The 20,988-nt window shown below is 45.3% G+C and overlaps 1 protein-coding gene across 1 annotated transcript in view; it reads right to left on the bottom strand.

Annotated features, from left to right (window-relative positions):
• SLC6A11 (solute carrier family 6 member 11) overlaps nt 1-20,988 on the bottom strand; it is a 146,757-nt gene that overhangs the window by 19,353 nt on the left and 106,416 nt on the right. Inside the window, exons 7-8 of the mRNA XM_004469541.4 lie at nt 15,976-16,079; nt 9,083-9,207 (exon numbers count right to left, since the gene is read on the bottom strand). Coding sequence (XP_004469598.3) covers nt 9,083-9,207; nt 15,976-16,079 — 229 coding nt within the window. The remainder of the gene's footprint in view (nt 1-9,082; nt 9,208-15,975; nt 16,080-20,988) is intronic.

Raw genomic sequence — 20,988 nt, 5'->3', positions numbered from 1 at the left:
GATGGTGTTTTCACTGGCTTATTCAGTGCAACTCAATTGCACTGAATTCATAAATTAATGTAGGGAGTGCTGTCATTTTTATAATGTTGACCTGTATTATCAAAGAACAGAGATGTTTTCCAGATGTTCAAGTTCACTTTTATATCTTTTAGTAGTGTTTTAATATATTGCTTACATAGATTTTGCATATTTCTGTTTAAATTTATGCCTTAGTATTTAATCTTCATTACTGCGTTTGTAAATAGGATTTTCTTTACCATTACACCCTCTGTTTATTGTTTGTGTATATGAAGGCTCCAGATTTGTATGGTCATTTTATATCCTCCTACTCTATTGAATTCTTTTGTTGTTTGAGTTAGATTTTATCATTACATCTCTGGGGCTATCAGGTATACTATCACATAATCTGTAAATAGAGACAGGTTTCCTTTTCCTTATCCATTCTTATCCCTCTGATTTGTTTTTTTCTAATTGCATTGGCTAATATCTCTAGTAAAATGCTGAATCGTAGTGGAGATAGCGAGCAACCTTAGTGGAAATGCCTCTAGGGTTTTCTCATTAAATAAAATACTGGCTTTAAGACTATAATGAGTGCATATGTATATTATCATCATTAAAAAATATCCCTCAATTGCTATTACATTGAATCATTTATCATGAATGGATGTTGAAATTAGTCAAAGGTAATTTTATGACTTTTCCCTTTAGATATATTAATATGGTAGATATGATTTCTTAATATTGAAACACCCTTGCATGATTCCTGGAATAAGTCGCACTTAGTCATAGTGCTTTACTTTCTTAACGTAGCGTTGGACACTGTTTGCTAATAGTTATTATATTTATAGGCTTGCATCAATATCCATGAGTGATATTCGTCTATAATTTTCTTTCTTTGTATTGTCTTTTTTGGGGGGGCAGGTACCAAATTACTTTATTTGAAGGAATGGTACCAATGAAAGAACTTGGTTAGACGTTGATACAACTTACAGAAAAGGTAAACCCAACACACATGCACCGCCCCGGGGCTCGGGAAGCCGGCGTAAGGTTTAGCTCTCATCACTGTTTCCCAGAGCGTGCTTGTCGAAGAGATAATCTGCCAAGCTGGCCCCCCCCCCCCCCCCATCCTGCTCCAGCTGGTTCCGGAGTGGCCCAGTTCCTCGATGGACTTCACCTGCTCGTTCAGGTCATGGGTCTCAATGAAGTCACACAAGTGGAGGTCGTTTCTGTCAGTGGCCAGTTTGTGCAGTTCCAGTCGTGGCTGATTGACCCTTTTCCCAAGTGTAATGCACGCGCCATTGCACTCCGCTCTCCCAGGGTATCTGGTTTCCTGACATCCTGAAGGAAGGTGCGGTCGCCTCCTTGGTCCTGCAGCTTCACTAGTTTCTCAGCACATTCCCTCTCCTCATGAGACTGGTGAGGAAAATATTTGGCAAAGCTCTTGAAAGCCACATCATCACGGTCAAAGTAGTAAGACGTCGACAGGTAGACGTAACAGGCGAAGAGCGCCAGGGAGTCCTGGCGGCTGACGGCGGCCTCCGAGGCCTGGGTGTCGTTCTGGCGCACCTGCCCCGGGGGTGGTGGTCGCGGCGGGCGGTTTAGGAGCAGCAGCAGCTATGAGTCACTGGAAGGACAGAGGAAGGCAGCTGGGGGTGGCTGGCCGACAGGGGAGTGCGGAAACCACGGCGACTCTCTGCGAAGACGGCTTTTTTTTTTTTTTGAGGTACTGGCCCCAGGGATGGAACTTGGGAAGCCAGTGCTCAACACCGAGCCACATCAGCTTCTCGGAGTTGTTTTTGTTTTGTTTTTTTCTCATTTGCTTTGTTTGTTGCTTTTCTTTTTTCAGGAGGTACCAGGAACTGAACTTTGGACCTCTCGCGTGGGAGGCGGGAGCTTAACCACTTGAGCCGCGTCCGCTCCCTCTGTGTATTGTCTTCATCTGGTTTAAATACCTGCCATACATACTTCATGAAAGCAGTTGGGAAGTTTTCCTTCCTTTTCAATGCTCTGAAGTAATTTATAGAGCACTAGGACACTTGCTCTTTGAAGGTTTGGTACAATTCCCCTGTAACATCCTCTGGGTGCAGTGCTTTCTTGTGGGGATAGTTCCTCAATAACTTTCTATTTTTCTTCTACAGAAATTGGTCTGTTCAAGCTTACTAAATCAAATTTAGATCTACTTTTCAAAAATTCTCTTCTTCGTTAACTTCTGTTTTTATCTTTACTATTTTCTTCCTTGTACTTTCTTTGGGTTTACTTTGTTGTTGTTTGCCTAATGTTTTGAGCTGGGAATTTTACTAATTTACTTTGATTCTTTCATTTTTATTGATAAAATGTTTGGTACAGTGAGCTTTTCTCTGCTCAATGCTTTAGAAACAGTCCATAGGTTCTGTCATTCTTCTTTTTTTTTGTTAAATCAAATTCCATAATTTCCATTGATTTCCCCTTTTATCCAAGAGTTGTTTAATAGGAGATCCCCCTCCCAGATGGACATATCCAATGGGAGGGCCTTTTTGTTTTTGTTAGTAACCTCTGGCTTTATTTCATTGTGATCAGAAAGCACGTTTGTAATCATTCTACTTTAATGGAAATTAATGGATGCTTTCTCCATGACCTAGTTTGTTAACTTTTTCTGTGTGTCTGTGTGTGAATGATGCGCTGTAGCACTTGAGAAGAATGTGTATTCTTTATTATCAGAAGGTAGAGCAGGGGTTCTTAACAAGGGGTCTGTGAGCTTGAACTGAAATTCAAAAAAGCATTCTTGCAGAGAAGGGTTGATGAGGGTTTGATATATTTATTAAATAATACACATTATAGTGTGGATTTAGTAAGGAGTCTGTGGATTTCACCAGACTGGCAAAGGGGTCCATGGAACAAAAAAGGTTAAGAACTCCTGATGTAGAGTTTGGTAAATATCCAGAAACTACCCTACTGATTTTGTTGTTTAGATCTCCTATCTCCTTGCTTATTTTTGTCCACATGGTCAATCTTATATTGAGAATGGTGGTTTAATCTCCTAAAGCTAGTGTGTTTCATAATGAAGAGATAACATGGATAAAGATAAATACACCAAATAATACCCCAATAGTCTTTTTGAAGCAAAAACAGCTGGAGATGCAAGGACATTAAAACTTTGTGAATCATTTTGTTTTAGGTTTGTCTCTTGAATAGAGCTTACCGTTGAGTTTCATTCTGTGATCCAAGAGATGAAGAAAATATTTTTCTTGTAATAGGTAAGTTAAGCCCACTCAACCAGTTTATTGATTTGATATATGTGTTTGGTCTTAGCTGTCAAAATATTTTCTAGTTATGTGTATTTTTGTTTCATTTTGTTTTTCATTCCCCACCCCTTCTTGTGGCTTTTTGCTTGCTATCTGGTCTCTGTGTCCATTTGCTGTGTGTTCTTCTGTGTCTGTATTTATTTATTCTCCCCTCCCCTTGTGGTTTGCTTGTTTTCCTATCTCAATACCTAGTGCCTGTACAACAATGAACTTTTTCTATTTTCCTATTTCCCTTTTCCTTCTCTTTCTATTTTTAGTTGAATTATTTCTAACTTGTAACAGTATATACCTTTTGTATTAGTCCTCCAACTTTCATCTCCACGTTTATTTTAGTCTTAGATATACTCGGATGCATTTAAAAATGCATCATTCCTTCTGCTGAAGGTCTCCTGGTCAAGAAAGACTAATGACTCCAGAATTTCCTAAGTTCTTTTATGTTGATATTTGAAGGAAAGCTGGATATAAAATCCTTGATTTTTTTTTCAGTTATTTTAAAATGCACCTCTATTGTTGCTTTGATTTGTATGTTGGTCTTTACAAGTCTGAAGTAGTATAATTCTTTGTCTTTATAAATTATTTGCTCTTTGCCTGGAAGCCTTGAGGATTTTACCTTTATCTTTGCTTTACTAGGATATCTTTTTTTTTTTTTAAAGATTTATTTATTTATTTAATTCCGCCCCCCCCCCCCCCGGTTGTCTGTTCTTGGTGTCTATTTGCTGCGTCTTGTTTCTTTGTCCGCTTCTGTTGTCGTCAGCATCACGGGAAGTGTGGGTGGCGCCATTCCTGGGCAGGCTGCACTTTCTTTCGCGCTGGGAGGCTCTCCTTACGGGTGTACTTCTTGCGCGTGGGGCCCCCCTACGCGGGGGACACCCCTGCGTGGCACGGCACTCCTTGCGCGCATCAGCACTGCGCATGGCCAGCTCCACACGGGTCAAGGAGGCCCGGGGTAGGATATCTTGTTAATCATTAAATTTTTTCCAGTACCCAGGGAGTCCTTTCAATGTTTAGACTCAGATATTTTTCTCTTTCTGAAAAGTTTTCTTGGATAATAGTTTTAAATATCCTGTTCGATTATTTTGTTTTCTTCTTCAGGAACTCTGTAACAATAAGAATGCTATTTATTCTTTGCTTGTCTTTCATTTCCTTCTTTTTTACTTCTGATAGTTTTTACTTCTTCATGTCATTTTAATTTTCTTGACTGTTTTCTTGCTTTTCTTCAATTTTTCTTATTAAATTGAGGTTATTCTCCATTGGGCACCTTGTAATTTATTCTTTATTTCTGAGTTAATGCTGTCACTTTTCCATTTATTTCCTGAGTCAAATCCATTCTTTTCATTTTCCCCGTTTTTGTGTATTTCTTAGTTTCAAAATTTCCGACTCAAAGTGGTTTTTCCTCTTCACAAACGCTTATTTGAGCAAATTTAATCATGTTTGGAGAATTGCCTTGCAGTTTTCTTCTGCTCCATGATTAGTTTTTGGGGGCTGCAATTCTTCAGTAGATGTGTGGGAAATTTCTAGACCTGATTTTATGTAACAGCTCTTGTACGGACTTCACTTATTCATTTTTACGCTAGTGGTGTGTTTTACAATATTCCTAGTTTAGTGGTGTCCTCTTTTGTCAGTATACCAAAGTCCAGAGTTTTAAATGGGGGTTTGTTTGCTTTGATGCTGAGGGAAGGGTTGTGAATCCCCTAATTTTAAGGTTTTCTTTTGGATTTAGGACTTTAAATTGTCTCCCCTTTTCTTAATTTTCCCTTCATCACCCAGTTGTCAAAGGGCACTTGCCCCTTCCTTTTGCCTCTCTCTCTGCTCCGGAACTATGTATTTCAAAGTGCCCTCTTGAAGGACTGCTCGTGCTTTACAATCCCACCTCCTCTTTAAAAGGTGCCCGCCCCATGAAGTGCCACATACTTTGAATTCCTTCTCATTAGTCCATGATAAAATTTTCCTTGACCATTTCCCGGTATTTTCAGGTTTAGAACAGATTTACTCCTTCTGGTGATTATTCTAAACCACCCACAGGCGCTAGCCTTTCTCTCCTATTTTCCCCAGTTTTTTTCAATCTGCCTTTGCTTACCACAAAGGCTCACAGCAAGATAGGAGTCGGGTAGCAGTACGAGCCAGTGTGTTCTGGGATTTGGTAGTTTTTCTTTCTTTTCTTGTACATTTTTAACTCAGAGTTATTCTGCAACTTTTGCAATTTCTGTCTCTAAGTTATGCAGATGGTGTGGTTTTTATGAGGAAATTACTTTTCCTTTTTTTTTTTTTATTGTTTACGGAGAAATTTTGGGGAGACAGGTAATTATGTCAAGTATCATTGTTCTCAGATACCCAGAAGTCTACCTCTTCTAATTTTTAAAATAATTTGTATAATATTGATATTATTTCTTCCTTAAATGTTAGATAGAATTCATCTCACCAATGAAACCAATTGGGCCTGAAGTTTTGTTTCCTCTTTTTTTTTTTTTTTTTTCGGTTGGGAGGTCTTGATAATAAATTCAATTTCTTTAATAGATACAGAGCTATTCAGTTTTTCCATTTCTTCTCATGTCTGCTTTTAGTAAGGTAGGTTTTTCTATAACAATGTGTCTATTTTATCTATGTTATCAAATATATTGGCTTGAAGCTGTTCAAAATATTCCCTTATCTTCTTAAATGTAGGATCTGTAGTCATAGCTCCTCTTTAATTCCTGATATTAGTAATTTTTTCTTGCTCATGGTTTTCCTTAATTAGCCTTGATAGGGTGTTATAAATTTTGTTAATCTTTTCTAAGAACCAAATTTTGACTTAAAAATTTTTTCCTATTTTTTGTATGTCTCACGTTCTTTATCATTTTTTTCCTTGTACTTACCTTGGGCTTAATTTGTACCTCATTTTCCAGCTTTGAGACCTTTGATCTTAAACTTTTCATTCTCATACAGGTATTCAAGGTTATAAATTTCCCTGTAAACACTACTCTAACTATCCCACAAAATTTGAAGGTTGTGTTTTCATCAGCATACAGTTGGAAATATTTTTCTCTTAAACCCATGGGATAGTTAGAAGTGTTTTTCAATTCACATATGCTTGGTGATAGTCTAGATGTCTTTTTCTAATTTATGTATTTCTCACTTAATTCAGTGGCAGTCAAAGCGCACATTCTATCAGATTTTAATCTTTTGAAATGTATTGAAACTTATTTTTATGACCCAGTGTATGGTCCATCTGGGTTAATGTTTCATGTGCATTTGAAAAGAATGTGTATTCTGCAGTTGTTGGGCATAGTATTTTATAAATGCTGGTTAAGTCAATGTTGTTTATTGTGTTGTTCAGATCTCTATGTCTTTACTAATATTTTGTCTAGTTGTTCTGTTACTGAGAGGGGGATATTAAAATTTCCATATATGAATGTGGAGTAGTCTATTTTCTCCCTCAGTTTTGTCAACATTTGTTTTATGTATTTTAATCTGTTATTAGATAAAACACATTTAACATGATCTCTTTCCAATGAATTGCCCCTTTTATCATTATGTAATATCCTTTATCTTTGACTTTGTCTACTTTGTCTGATTCTAATATAGCCAAGTCAGTTTTCTTTTATTTATTACTTGCATGGTATATCTTTTCTTATTCTTTTACTCTTCATTTATCTGTGCCTTTAAAATAAAATATGTCTCTTTCAGATAGCTTGTTTGGGTCTGGCTATCCAATTTGATAATCTCTGCTTTTTAATTGAATTTTTAGTCCATATGCATGTAATGTGGTTATTGGTATGGTTGGGGCTTAAGTCTACCATTTTGTATTTGTTTTTCTTTTATCCCTATGTTTTTAAAAAAAACTCTACTGTGCTTCTCCTGCCTTCTTTTGGGTTAATCAATACTTTTTAATGTTCCATTTTATTTCATCTCTTAGCTTTTTAGTTCTATCTTTTAAAAAATTATTTTCTAGAAAATTGCTCTTGAGCTAACAATATACATCTGTAATATATTAAAGCCGACTTAGAGTTAATAGTGTACCACTTTCTACTGCACATCTGACACTTCCCACTTATGATTACTATTCTACTTTCTGTCTTAAAACAGACTTCAGGACCCAACCATAAAATAATTACATTAAGTACAAATGGATGAAATATTTCAATTAAAAGGCAGAGATTATAAGACTGGATAAAAAGAGAAAGATCCAACTATAAGCTGTTTGAAAATTCAATCTTCAGGACAGAGTACCCTGAATGTAAAGAGTATCAGAGATACAGCCTGGGAGACATGCGGGGAAGGTCAGGAAACAATAATGCAGTATATCCTATCTCACTTAACACCATCAGGTAGGGATTAGGATGTTCATTTTACAGAGAAGGAAATGGGTTCTCAAGGAGAAAGCTGTCATAGAGAAGATAATGATCCCTCCTCACAGTGCTGTATATGGTTTATTGAGAGAAAGATACAGGGGTGGTTTGTGAATTGCCAGGTGCTTTGTCCACAGTGAGAGGTTGTATGGAGAGGTAAGAGCATGGACTCTTGAGCCAGATGGTCTGGGACTAAATCCCAGCTCTGCACTTCCAGGCTGTGTGAGCAGAGGAGAGTGACCTCCCCTCTCTGATCCTCAATTTTTTCATCTGTAAAGTGGAGACAGAAAAAGTACCACCTCACAGCACTGATCTGAGGGTCCTGTGTGATAACGTATGAGACAGCTCCTGCTTGGAGTGGGCACGCAATGACTGAGAGCTTTGATCACATTAATATCATCAGGTCTAGCTCTGAACTCCTGTTTTTGGCAGGGACTGTGAGCACTGGGCAAACAGCCATACCCTAGACCAGGATTCTTGATGGGGGCAATGAGGCCCCAGGGGCTTGTAGAGTTGTCACAGTGAATGGGGGGCCCCATGAGCACTGAGTAGGTGGAGGGCGGCTAGACTCCCTGTGCTGCTCGCGACAAACTGTCCCATCAGACATTTTTGTTGCAAAAAAAAAAAACTATTTAGAGTTATCCGACCTAGAATATAACTTTAACATGTAAACACAAAATATTTTTGTACTTAACGTATGCTGCATTTTCCTAGCATTCGCACACCAAGTAAAGGCAAGCATTATTCACCATTCTGCAAAATCACCTCCGCAATAACCTGGCCTCAGTGCATTTGATACAGACATGAGTCTGCATTTAAGGCCGTGATACTCGTGGTGATTCTACATCTAGGACAGGGAGGAGGAGAGGCTCTCGGAGCAGAGGCAACAGCATGTGCCAAGGCCCTGTGGTGGGAGGGAGGGAGTGATGTTGCAGGAGTGGAAGCAGACCATTGTGGCGGGGCAGAGTGAGTGTGGGGGGACAAAGGTGGTGGCTCACCTGTGGCCGGTGAGGCTGCAGGCACAGGCTGGCACGGGGCTCTGGGGAGCCACCCAAGGACCCAGCTCTATGAGAAGCCAGAAAAGGCTTTTTCCTCTGAAAACGACATGCTCAGACTTGCATTCTGGAAACTAACACTCTGACGTGGAGAACGTAATGGAGGGGCGGTAGGGACGTGGGGAGGCCAGGGCAGGGTGTCCTTGGTCATCCAGGGAGGGGTGCTGGTCTGCGCTAGTGGGGAGACATCGGAGCCGGGGGGGAGGAGAGACACTGAGCAGGCCGAACCTGCCGGACCTGGGGACGCTTTGGATTCAGGAGTGGGGAGATGGCCAGGTGTCCCTCCTGGGGAATTCCCAAGGTCCCGGTTTGTGGATAGACGGCAGGGCCGCGCAGGAGAAGGATACACCCGAGGAGGATCATTCCAGCCGGCCCCGAGTTATCCCCCTCTGCTTTAGCACCGCGCCTTCGGCAAACCCACCTGACTCCGCCACCTCGGCGATGGGCACCCCCTGCTCGTACGCCATGAAGCCCAGGACGGAGAAGATGGCAAACCCGGCCACGAAGCTGGTGCCGCTGTTCAGGCAGCAGAGCATGATGCAGTCCCTGCGGGGAGCAGCGAGAGGGACGCGGGTCAGAGCGGGGCTGAACTGCCCGCGTCCCCACCTGGGCGCCACAGCCACACCGTGGGGCGGGCAGGGCGGGCGCTTGGTTTTCTTGAAGTGCTTGCGATTCAGAGAGGTCAGGTGACCTGTGGCCACGCGGATCCCCCTGCCTTTCTAGAATACAAGGTGTGCTGAGGCCCCGAGAGGGGGTGGGAGGGAAGGCAGGCTGGCGAGGGGGAGGGGGCGCGCCTAGGTGAGAACAGACCCCCACTCCCCTAAGTCCCAGGTAGGAGGGAAAACCAGGCACAGCCAGGGAGGACTGTGCCCCTCAGAAGTCAGGCAGGAGGACACCAGAAGCTGGACGTAAGCAGCGGCCGCGGCTCAGCCAGGGAGCAACGGCAGGCTGCGTTCCTGCAGCTCCTAGCAGCCCCTGGAGAGAGCACGAGCCCCGCTACCAGAGCAGCACCTCACTCTGCCCTCGCTCTGCCCTCCGCTGCGGGGCAGCAAGGCCCTTCCAGGGTCCGCCCCTCCCATGGAGGATTTATCAGACCGTCACCTGCTCTCGGGAGGGCTCCCCAGCAAGGAGGCGCCAGTGTGAAGTGTCAGGGATGTGACTGAGACCAAGAGAAATCAGACCACAAGCAACGGGGCTCTGAGGAGGATAGTGCCGCTCCTACCACGGGCTCTGCGTCCTTATGCCACCGAGCCACAGAGTCAGTCTCTTAGGACCTCAGCCACTGCAGGGCGTGCACTTGCAGGTGAAAATCAGTACATGTGAGCGATCTTTAAAGGGGAGGATCCCACAGGGGACTTTGTTCAACCTCCTCTCAGAGGCATGCCGAATCTCAACAGCATCCCTGAAGGCGGCGGGGAGCTGGCCTCTGCTTTGTTGTACCCCTAGTGAAAAGGGGCTTGTTGATCGCACTCACATTCATGGTGATTCTACATCTAGGACAGGGAGGGGGAGAGGTTCCAGCAGGAAGCGCATGTGCAAAGGTCCTGGGGTGGGCAGTTCTTACTACTTAGACTGGTAAGAGCTTCCTTACATTCACCCCGAATCAGTCTTCTACCACAGGTTTTAATTCTACTTTCCCAAAGTGCCTAGAATTCCTTAAGCCCTGGGGGATCTGAAGACAGTGGCCCTCTATCTCCTTAAGTTCTCAGTCAAATGTCCCAGTTCCCTTACCAATTTCTGATCCTACTCATGATATGTTATATACTCTGGTTTGTCAAGTCTGTCTTCAAATATCACAGCCAGGACGGAGCACTTTGCTCAAGGACACAGTCGGACTCTCACCTCATCTTTTCCTGATCTCATACTCTTTGTAATGCAACCAAAGGTTGCACTAATGTTTTGTTGACTGTAACACCTGTTCCCTGTGATGACCACAGGAATCAAGAGAATAGTGGAGAGAGCACTGGGCTGGGAGTCAAGAGCCTTGAGTTCCAATTCTCCCGCAGTACCCCCTCTGGGTCTGATCTCACTCTCTGTAAGATAAAGTACTTAGTTAAGAAGGTCTCTTGGGCTTTGTGACAGTTTGAATTATTTTCCACCAACTAGTCACTACCCTTAGTTTCTCCATGGGGTGGGGTATATTTCCCTCTCCCACTGACTTTGGGCTTAGCTTTGTGGCTTGCTTTGGCCACTGGGATATTTAAGATGTAACATAAACAGAGGTTTCAGCTGCATTAGTGTGAATGGATTTGTCCCATCTCACTTCAGTAAAATGCCACGAGAAGAACTTGTCCGTTCAGCCTGGATCCCAGCATGAACACATGTGGAACAGACTTATGCCTAGCCTGGACCCTGGAGCCTAGTCTACCCAATTCATAGCCTGAATCTTCCCCAGATGGCCAGCAGCCTATGAGCAGTAACTGCAAATGCTTGTGTGGTAAGCCTCTGAGTTTGGGGATTGCTTGTTACATAGCATTACTGTGGCAGTAGCTGACTGACACAAGTCTCTTTAAAGAATGCTGGCATTGCTGGGGAGCAGGTGTAGCTCAGTGGTTGAGTGCCTGCTTCTCATGTACAAGGTCCTGGTTCAATTTCTGATACCTCCTTCAAAAATAAAGGACAAACTCTGGCATTGTAAGCATTGGCTGAGCTGGTAAACCTGAGAACTTTATCAGCAAGTCTGATTTACCATCTTTCAAAGGGAATTCAGTTTAGCCCAGAAAAGGGCAGAGTTATTCCTAAAGATGGGATAAACCTGCTCATTGGGTCTTTTTCCTGAAGTCTTCAGTAAAATAACCCTAACTTATTAAGTAGTGGGATATAAAGTGGTTTGGTGAGGAAAGTGTTTTTTCCCCCATATCCTCTACATTCTGGGATTCCCCTGTGTGATTTTTAAAGTACCTACCAGACCCTGTGATAGGATTTTGGGACCACTACATCATTTCATTCGGAAGCTCAGGGAGGGAGACTTGTATGAAGCCTCACAGTCAGCTGTTGTTGGAAGCAGGATGTGAATCCAGTTTTCTCAGACACCAAAGCCCACACACTTTCTAGGAGCTAAACAGAAACGATGCTGCTTAAGAATTAAAATGTCCAAGTCCTAACTTTGGAACAGTTGTCTCTGAGCATCCACTTAGGTGCTGAAAAACCAATATCCCATGTAAAAAAAAAAATCACAGTCTTCTCCTGGAGCACTCTCCAGTGATTTTTCTCACACCACCAGAGAGACAGAGAGAGGGACAGAGAAGCTCTAGATAGAGTCTGAGGTCCCTTCCAGCCCTGTGACTCCTGTCCTTAGGGCCTAACGGTGTGTGTTTGGAAAGTCAGGTTTTCCCCGTCTGGTTTCCTCGTCTCCAGTCCCTCTGCTCCCCCGATGGTCTAGGTGGTGGCTTATGTAACAGGCGCTTTGAAGTTGGCAGGAGCTCAGCTGGGCTTTTAAGATTTGCAGAAGCTATTACACTGTCAGAAGAGAGGGCACCAATTTACTCTGGGTTGGGAAGAGCCACGTGTGGAACAGTCTGGGAAGGGAAACAAAATAAGCTTTCTGATATTGCAATATCACCTGGGGGATTTGCTTTTTCTTACTGATCGGAGGCGGGGAACCCTGCCTGTTAGATGGGAAAGCAGAAGAGAGCCGAGGCAGCCAACACAGCAATCCACGATGCTCAGTGGAAGAAAGCTGCCACTGTCCCAAAGGAGAAAGTGGTCTTGGCCAAATCCTCTTCAACTCTACCAGTCGGGAAAGGACTGATCACCTCAGGGAGTGAGCAACAGGGGTGCTGGAGCCAGAAAGATCTGGGTTCAAAGCCATGCTCCGTCACTGGCAACGTGCACTTAGCCAGGGGACCTCATCCCAGGAGCCTCAGTTTCTCATTTGTGTGGCTCCTTCCTGCCATGTAAGCCAGCCCTACACGAGGCACCAGGGACACGGTGGTGAACAAGGAAACCCAGCCCCTGCCCTCACGGAGCTGGCAGCCCAGTGGAGGTGGTGGACAGCGGCCGAGCCACTTCAGCCATGCCTAGCGCAGAGGGGCCGTGTGCGCCCTGGACACTGGCTCCCCAAGTGGTCAAAATGGTATCAGGCAGCGTCCTGCTCCAGCATCCCAAGGAGAACCCGCTCAACCCAGATTGGAAGTCTTTGCTGGCCTGTTCTCCCTTTCCAGGGGTGCCTTTCTCTTCCGGTCCATGGTTGTTATTTTGTATTGTGGCTGACAAGCTGTCAACTCCTGTCTCAGCTTCCCAGCTGCTAAAACAAATACCAGGCAATAAGTCGGCTTAAACAACAGGGACTTACTGGTTCACAGTTTCGAGGCTTACAGAATTCCAAAATCAAGGCACCAGCAAGGCAATGCTCTCTCCCTTAGGCTGGCATTCCAGGGCAGGCTGTTAGTGATCCTTGGGTCTCTGGTTTTCCTGTCATATGGCAATGCACCTCTGGGTTCTGCTGACTTCCAGCTTCCTCCCGTGGCTTTCTATTTCTGTCTGGATTTCATTCTGCTTATAAGGGACTCTAGTAATCTGAATTAAAGGCCAAACTGATTTAGTTGGGCCACACCTAAACTGAAGTAGCATCTTCAAGAGAGCCTATCGACAATGGCAGAATGCCAAGACCAAGACGGTGTCCAAACCGGGGCGCACAGCCCCACCACAGCCCCACCACAGCCCCACCACAGCCCCGCTCCAGCCCCACCACAGCCCCCGCTCCAGCCCCGCTCCAGCCCCACCACAGCCCCGCTCCAGCCCCGCCACAGCCCCCGCTCCAGCCCCGCTCCAGCCCCACCACAGCCCCGCTCCAGCCCCGCCACAGCCCCCGCTCCAGCCCCGCTCCAGCCCCACCACAGCCCCACCACAGCCCCGCTCCAGCCCCACCACAGCCCCCGCTCCAGCCCCACCACAGCCCCCGCTCCAGCCCCGCTCCAGCCCCACCACAGCCCCACCACAGCCCCGCTCCAGCCCCGCCACAGCCCCGCTCCAGCCCCACCACAGCCCCACCACAACCCCGCTCCAGCCCCACCACAGCCCCGCCACAGCCCCGCCACAGCCCCACCACAGCCCCGCTCCAGCCCCACCACAGCCCCGCCACAGCCCCGCCACAGCCCCGCTCCAGCCCCACCACAGCCCCGCCACAGCCCCGCCACAGCCCCGCTCCAGCCCCACCACAGCCCCGCCACAGCCCCACCACAGCCCCGCTCCAGCCCCACCACAGCCCCCGCTCCAGGCCTGGCCACCTGACCTCCGAAGCCTTGCAGGTAGGAAGAACCCTAGGGGTTACCTGCCTGTCCTTCCGGTCCCCCACCAACCTTTGCCCTGACCATATCCAGTGACTCTCTGCCCGAAGACCCCAGGACTATCAGGCCCGCTCCCCAATGGCACATCTAGATTCTACGGTAGCTTTCCTTGGGGTTTCTTTTCTTTCCTCAGTTTCAGCTTTTCTTCAGCAGCTTGTACCTGTCCACGTCACCTTCCTCAGCACCTCGATTTTTCCAAATTACAAACTGTGTGGACGGGGGCCATGCCGTTCCTTTCCGTATCTCCCCTGGTGTTGATTCCAGTGTCTTGGACTCAGGAGGCAGCCCAGAAACAGGGATGACTTAACGAATGCACTAAAAAAGTGGTCACTAAGCTTTCAGCAAGGGTGGAACAGACATTTCAGCCACGGTGGGCTGGGGATCTGGAGAGCCTGGTCAGACTCCAGACTCTGCACTTCCTAGCTGGGCACTGTGGACAAGCTACTTCATCTCCGCAAGCCTCACTCTCCTCTACGATGGGGATGATGAGGGAGGGAATTTTTCCTTTACAAAGTTCTTTCAACTAAATGGCCTCCTTTGCGCCATACAACCCCCCAAGGGTTGTTCCACCTTGCCGCCCCTCAACAAGGTGTGAAATAGGCCTCTGGCTGCATCTTTTCTTTCATCAAATGGGCTTAGTATTTAGACCACTCCCAACTTGTAAGTTGAAAACCACTCTTCCGTTATTTTCAGAGTATGGTGCTTCTTTTCCTACTGGTGTTTCGATGTTTTTCCTATTGATCTGTTTGTACTCTTTACATATTATGGATACAAGCCCTTTGAGTACCGTATGATATGTGGCTAGTATGCCTTTTAATTTTATAGATGATTTTCATAATATTTCATTTGAGATATAATACAGAATAGTATATAACTGGATTTTAAAAATTATAAAAGCAATATGTATTTAGGATAAAAACAAACACACATTTTAACTGTATAGGAATGGTATAAGGGGAGGAAAAAGTCCCACCTATGACTTCCCTGTCCCACTCTTTAGAGGTGGCTATTTTTAATGGTTTACTGTGTTTCTCTGCAGAAATGTTAGAAGTTCTAGAGTTTTATGAGGACCAATCTGCCATTTCCTTCTTTTGTGCTTCCTTTAATTATTTTGATGTTTTCTACATCTTTTCCCATTCTAAAATCATTATTTTATTCCTAGTTTTAGGATGGTTTCATTAAAAGAAAAATAGCTCTTTAATCAGTGTGACCCTTATTTTGGTGACTATATGGGACAAGGTATGAGACTCTAATTTTATAAATTCCCCTTGATACTTACCTTAGCTCAGAATCATTTGTTGAAAAACTTCCTTTCTCAATGCACCTGTGATCAGGGATGGCTTCGCGGCCATTTTCCGATGACCGGATTCCTGCAGAGGGCTTAGGCTCTAAGGGGCACACTGCCCGCCCACCCACGAGCGCAGCCCCTACGAGACCTCGGCATACAGCTGTCGCCTTAGAGGAACTGCAAATGGCCTTGGCAACTCCGCCCTCTGTGGGTCTCAGCCTCGCTGCAGAATTTAGATGGCAGGGATGAGGGCAAGCAGCCGGGGGCCGAGAGCCAAGGCTCAGACCACCCCCTGCAAGGCCGGGGAGGCCAAGGGACAGGGGTCACCAGCCCCTCCAGGACGATGCGAGAGAGGATCCTAGAGTCGAGTGAGAGGGGCAGGAAGCCGGTTTCTGGACAGAGGCCGAAGATCAAGGCCCTCGGTGCTGAGACCTGGTTTCGACCCTGCCTTTACCACTTACTGGCCGCGCGGCCACAGGCCACCCGCTCACATTGGGCTTCTCTTCCTCATCCATTGGAGGGGACAGAAGAGAAAAATTTGCCTTACAGGATGGGACTGAGGCCCAGGTGAGATTGTAGAGGTGGATAGAAAGGAACAGAAAACAGATGCTTACAGTTGCTATTTTGCTAGTTCCTTCAGTGGCCCACTCTGACCCTCAGAGAGGAAGAGGCCAACGAAGAGCCTGATAGGCTCTGGGGCTTGGTGGAGAGCTGGCAGGGTCTGGAGAAAGTGCTCACCTGTAGCAGTTGTTGTTATAATTGTTATAGCTTCCCAGAGCGGTCAGACAGCCCAGGCAAATGGCATAGGAGAAAAATATCTGCGTTCCGGCATCTACCCAGACCTGCAGGGAGGCACAAAGAAGCGGGCATAAAGCAGAGGAGTCAGATGTGCAGCGGTGGGTGTGCAGAGGTGGTCCCAGGTTTCCGAAATCCCCACCCCACCCCCATACCCTACACCATAAAAAAAAAAAACCTCAGCAAAGTGATGATGCAGAACTCCTGGCCTTCTCAGGACCACATGTTTTTAAGTTCTATTCTTGGGGACCACTTGATTCAAAATTCATGTCCTTAATTAATTTCCAAATTTTCTGGAGGTTATGGATAATTTGCACATGCAAGAGCAAGAATTTGTAATAGTAAGACCCTGGCTCCATCATCAATCAGCTCTGTGCCTTGCAAAATTTACCCTCTCAGAGGCTTCGTTTTCTCACCTGTAAACTGGGGAATCAACTCTCTCTCATAATTGGGGTGAGTATTAATGACAAGGCGTAAACACCCAAGACCTGGTGCGTGCTCAGTAGGTCAGGCCGAAAGCCAAAACGAGGGCTTTTTCTTTGTGCTTAAGATGGCCAAGAGAAAACTGTCTTAGGGTTGTGTTTGGGGGAGGGCACTTGCACAGCTGATGGAGCCCCAGAGGAGGGGGGAAGGTTGGGGAAAGGGGAAGGAAGTTCTCGCAATCTTATCACCTTTCACAGTAGACCCTCCCATTTAGCTTCCTATCTGCTACAGAGTAACCACTTTCACCAAAAGGGGAGTTGCAGTGGCTGCTGGAACACTTTCACCTGTGCTCTCTTTGAACCCAGCTCCTGGAAGTTACTTCTGGTGTCTGCCAAGGAAAACCCAGGGCTAAAACCCAAATGCAGGTGATGAGACAGATGCTTGGGAATCAACCACCACCTTGAGAACAGGGCTTTACGCTAACTACAAAGAACAGCAAATATTTATTGAGTACTTACTTTGTGCCAGTCTCTGTGCTGAGTCTTTTTTGCATTATGCACTTGGGTTTTTATGGCAACTCTACTATTATTGTAATAATTATTTTTATCCTTCCATTATAGCTGAGGACTCTGAGGAGCAGAGAGATTTGAGTAACTTGTGCAGGAGCACACAGCTTGAAAGTGGCAGATGCGTTTCCACACAGCCTTAACCAAAGCACAGAGTTTCAGATCTGGAATCTGCCTCAGAAATCCTGGGGTGTAGCCTCCCACCAATTAGGACTCTTTTCCGAGTACCCTTGCTTGATTACAGCTAGTGACAGGGAGCTCACTAGCTGTGGAGGTAGCCTCTTTTTGCTGTAGCGAGTCTTGACCATGAGAACATTTCTTAAAGTGAGAGACTCTCCCTTGCTGTGTTCTAGTTTTGGGGCCACCTCTCTCTTCCATGTGGCACCAAGAGCCCAAAGAAGTCAGCAGTGTCCCCAGGACCACAGGACTCTCCAGGCAAAAGACCTCTATTTCCTCTCTTTTGGGGGCTGGATTACATAGAACAGGTTACTCCACCCGGGATCTGTTCACATTTGTGAGGTCATTCAACACTTACTTAGGAAAATTGGATATCATACTGCTGCCTCTGAACCTTAGAAACGAATGCTGCTGTTGTTTTTATTTCTAACACAGTGTCGAGAACCAAGTGGGAATTTAGGGAGGGCTCTTTTGTAAAATGGGGAGGGGGGCGGTGAGTGGCAGCACATTTGGAGTAGGTCGAGACATGAGGAAATGGAAATCGGGAATGAAAAACAAAAAATACTTTTGCAAGAAATTTTGTCCTAAAGGAGAAGGGGGAGATAGGGTCTCAGTAAGGGGTGAATAAAACTTAGGATTTTTTAAATGGTAGGAATTTGAGAAAGATTAAATGTTAAGTAGGATCCAGTGCAGAAAAAAAAGTGTTGACGATTCAGTACAGGAATGAGGGTATTTTTAATTTCTCCTGTGCTGTCTCAGTTCCCGCACTTGTTGCCTGAGTGAATTCCCTTTTCTATTTGCTTGGGTCAGTAAGCAATATAGAGAAGCAAAAAACAGTATTATTTCCTATTCCACTGACCCAGGAAACAGGAAGCCAGATAACTGGGGAGCCCACTGAGATGACCAGTCCCTTGATTAAACACCAATTCTTGTGTTGAAAAAATAATTTTTAATTTAATTTCTGTTTTTAATGCATTTGCAAATTCCCCACCTATACTGAGAATCCATCTTTCCAGCCCTTTACTGTCCTCTGGCTGAGTGTGCAGGTCAGACTTGGGAAAAAGTTGGTTCCCCCATTGCAACTCGATCCCATCATTAGCACAGCTGCCCTACATGGTTAGAGAAACACCAAAGAGAAATTTCAATCCACACACCCCAAGTATGTGTCCTTGACCCTCACCCCAAACCAATGGTTTTCACCGGCAGGTAATTTTTCTTGCAGCTTGCATATTTGAGTATGTCAACACTAGAATGGACATCCACTGTTTTTTTTTTACCTACCCAGGATTCATCTCTTCTTTTTGGGTAATAGCACCCTAATTTTCCTTGGGGAAATAACTTCCTTCCTGCTTAGAGCTAGCTGCAGGAGTGGTCACATGACATAGACCTGGCCAGTCAAAGCATTTTTTTGGCCATGTGATTGGTTCAGGGATGAGCACATGATGTAAGCCAAGTCAATGAAACTCAATCCTGGGACTTTTGCTAGAGCTATTGGAAATGGGAACCGTCTTTTCTGCTGGGGATGTTAAGTTTGTAACTGCTAGGGCTATCATTGGCCACGAGGGAAGAGCATGCCTGAGAATAAAACCTATGTAGAGGAATGCAGAGTCGAGGGGCAAAGAAAGACTGTATCCAGCCATGCCTGACGTCAGACCTGCTCTGAAACACTTCCTTTACGGAGGACCATACATTCCTGTTTTACTTAAGCTAGTGTGAAATGGATGAATGTCACTTCAAACTGAAAGAATTCTAATAGCAACATTAAGTTTTTAGAAGAATCTAGTGGATATAAGCTCAAATCCTGAATTACCGATCAATCTGAATTTGCTGAGTGCTTCTTGTTTGCAGTGACCTAAGCCAGACTCTAAAACAAGTACTGCACCATGATATAGATGGCTCCATCTCTGGCCTCAGATGAGATAAGACAAAATAGTCACAAACAAGATGTCCAGTACCTGGGAGGGGCAGAGGAGGGAAAGATCTACACATGCTAGGGCAGTCGGAGGCTTCCTGGAGAAGATTTAAAGATGAGAGAAGAGATGAATGGGGCTAGTCCAGAATACATTTTCCAGTCTCACAGCTCTCAGGGCCCTTCTGTTGTTACAAAAAAAGTCTTTAGGCAGCGGACTTGGCCCAGTGGTTAGGGTGTCCGTCTACCACATGGGAGGTTCATGGTTCAAACCCCAGGCCTCCTTGACCCGTGTGCAGCTGGCCCATGCGCAGTGCTGATGCACGCAAGGAGTGCCCTGCCATGCAGGGGTGTCCCCTGCGTAGGGGAGCCCCACGCGCAAGGAGTGCGCCCCGTAAGGAGAGCCGCCTAGCGCGAAACAAAGTGCAGCCTGCCTAAGAATGGTGCTGCCCACCCGGAGAAATGACACAAGATGACGCAGCAAAAAGAAACACAGATTCCCGTGCTGCTGACAACAACAGAAGCAGACAAAAGATGCAGCAAATAGACACAGAGAACAGGCAACCGGGGTTGGGGGGAAGGGGAGAGAAATAAATAAATAAATCTTTTAAAAAAAGAGTCTTTAAAGCTAAGGCCATGCAGATGGTAATTTCTGATATTATAGTTATCTGTTCCCTTCCCCAACTTTTATCCAAAACTCTTTCCTTTTCCTCCAGTGTCTCTGTTGTGCTCAGTTTTGATTCTACTTCTAGGAGTTTCTCCTCAATGAGGAGCTCTCTTGCAATGGAACTTCAGCTGGTTAATTCCTGGAGTTTGCAGGACCCAGGCCCTCCCCAAACTCCCTGCAGCCCTCCTACATCCACCCGCAGCTTGGAGCCTGCGCAGCCCTTCCAGTTTGGCGTGCTAGCCTCAGATAAGCCCCCCAAGCTCCACTCCCAAGCGCAGTCCTCTCCTTCTGGGGGTGCACACGTGCTAGAGATTCCTGGGTTTCTTGGTTCTCCCCCTTCATCTTCATCTTCACCTCATCCCACAGCGCTGACGTCACGCAGTGTGGTTGCTCTCGGTGTTTGGCCCCATCTGCTCACGTTTTGTGGTTCATGGAGTTACCCAGTTACACGGAAGGTATTGTCCATAGGATTTTTGTTCTCCTAACCTAGTTTCTCTGGGCAGGGAGATTCTGGGGAATTAAAAAAAAAACATTTTTTTCTATTTGCTCTTTTGCCTGTGTATACTCAAGAAATCTTTAGAGGGTAGAATAAACAAAATTAGTCTTGGCTGGACGTGAGAGAAGAATTCACCAATTTGAGCAATTCAGTGGGTGGGAGAAACATCAGCTTTTTGTTGCTGTTTGTTTGTTTTGGGAGCTGGAAAGTTAAAATGGGAAGGTGGGTTTGTATAGTTCTGGATGAGCTAAGTATGAGATGTTCAGAAGACAGCTGGAAATTCCAGGGCTAAATAAAGCAATTTGAAAGTCATGAGGAATTTAGTTACAATTTAACATCTCCCTGACTCCAGATCCAAAACTTTTTCCACTGGCTTTTCATCTAGTCCACATTAGGAAAGCCTATTTTCCACATTTGGAAAACCCATGATAACAACTTTTCTGCTGTGACACCTGCTCCTTGGGCATAGCAGTATCTGAGAGCTTTCAAGATTAGATTGTACGCATCTCTGCACAGAACCTGCAGCATTTGACTTTTCAGCACATCGGCATAATTTGATGTATGGTTCAATATTCTTAAATATTTTTCTGCGTTATGAAAATGCAACAGGGCTCCAATTTTCAGCCTTGTTCCTCACTCTGGGAAGAACGAGTTACCTCATCAGTGGACTGCTGTATTTATCAAGATGATTAATGATAGGCTATGCTGTGTTAAAAAA

The sequence above is a fragment of the Dasypus novemcinctus genome, chromosome 26 (assembly GCF_030445035.2).
Source record: "Dasypus novemcinctus isolate mDasNov1 chromosome 26, mDasNov1.1.hap2, whole genome shotgun sequence".
In the NCBI taxonomy this organism is placed as follows: domain Eukaryota; kingdom Metazoa; phylum Chordata; class Mammalia; order Cingulata; family Dasypodidae; genus Dasypus; species Dasypus novemcinctus.
Note: the sequence above shows the minus strand (reverse complement) of the source record. Positions and strands in the feature narration are given on the sequence as shown.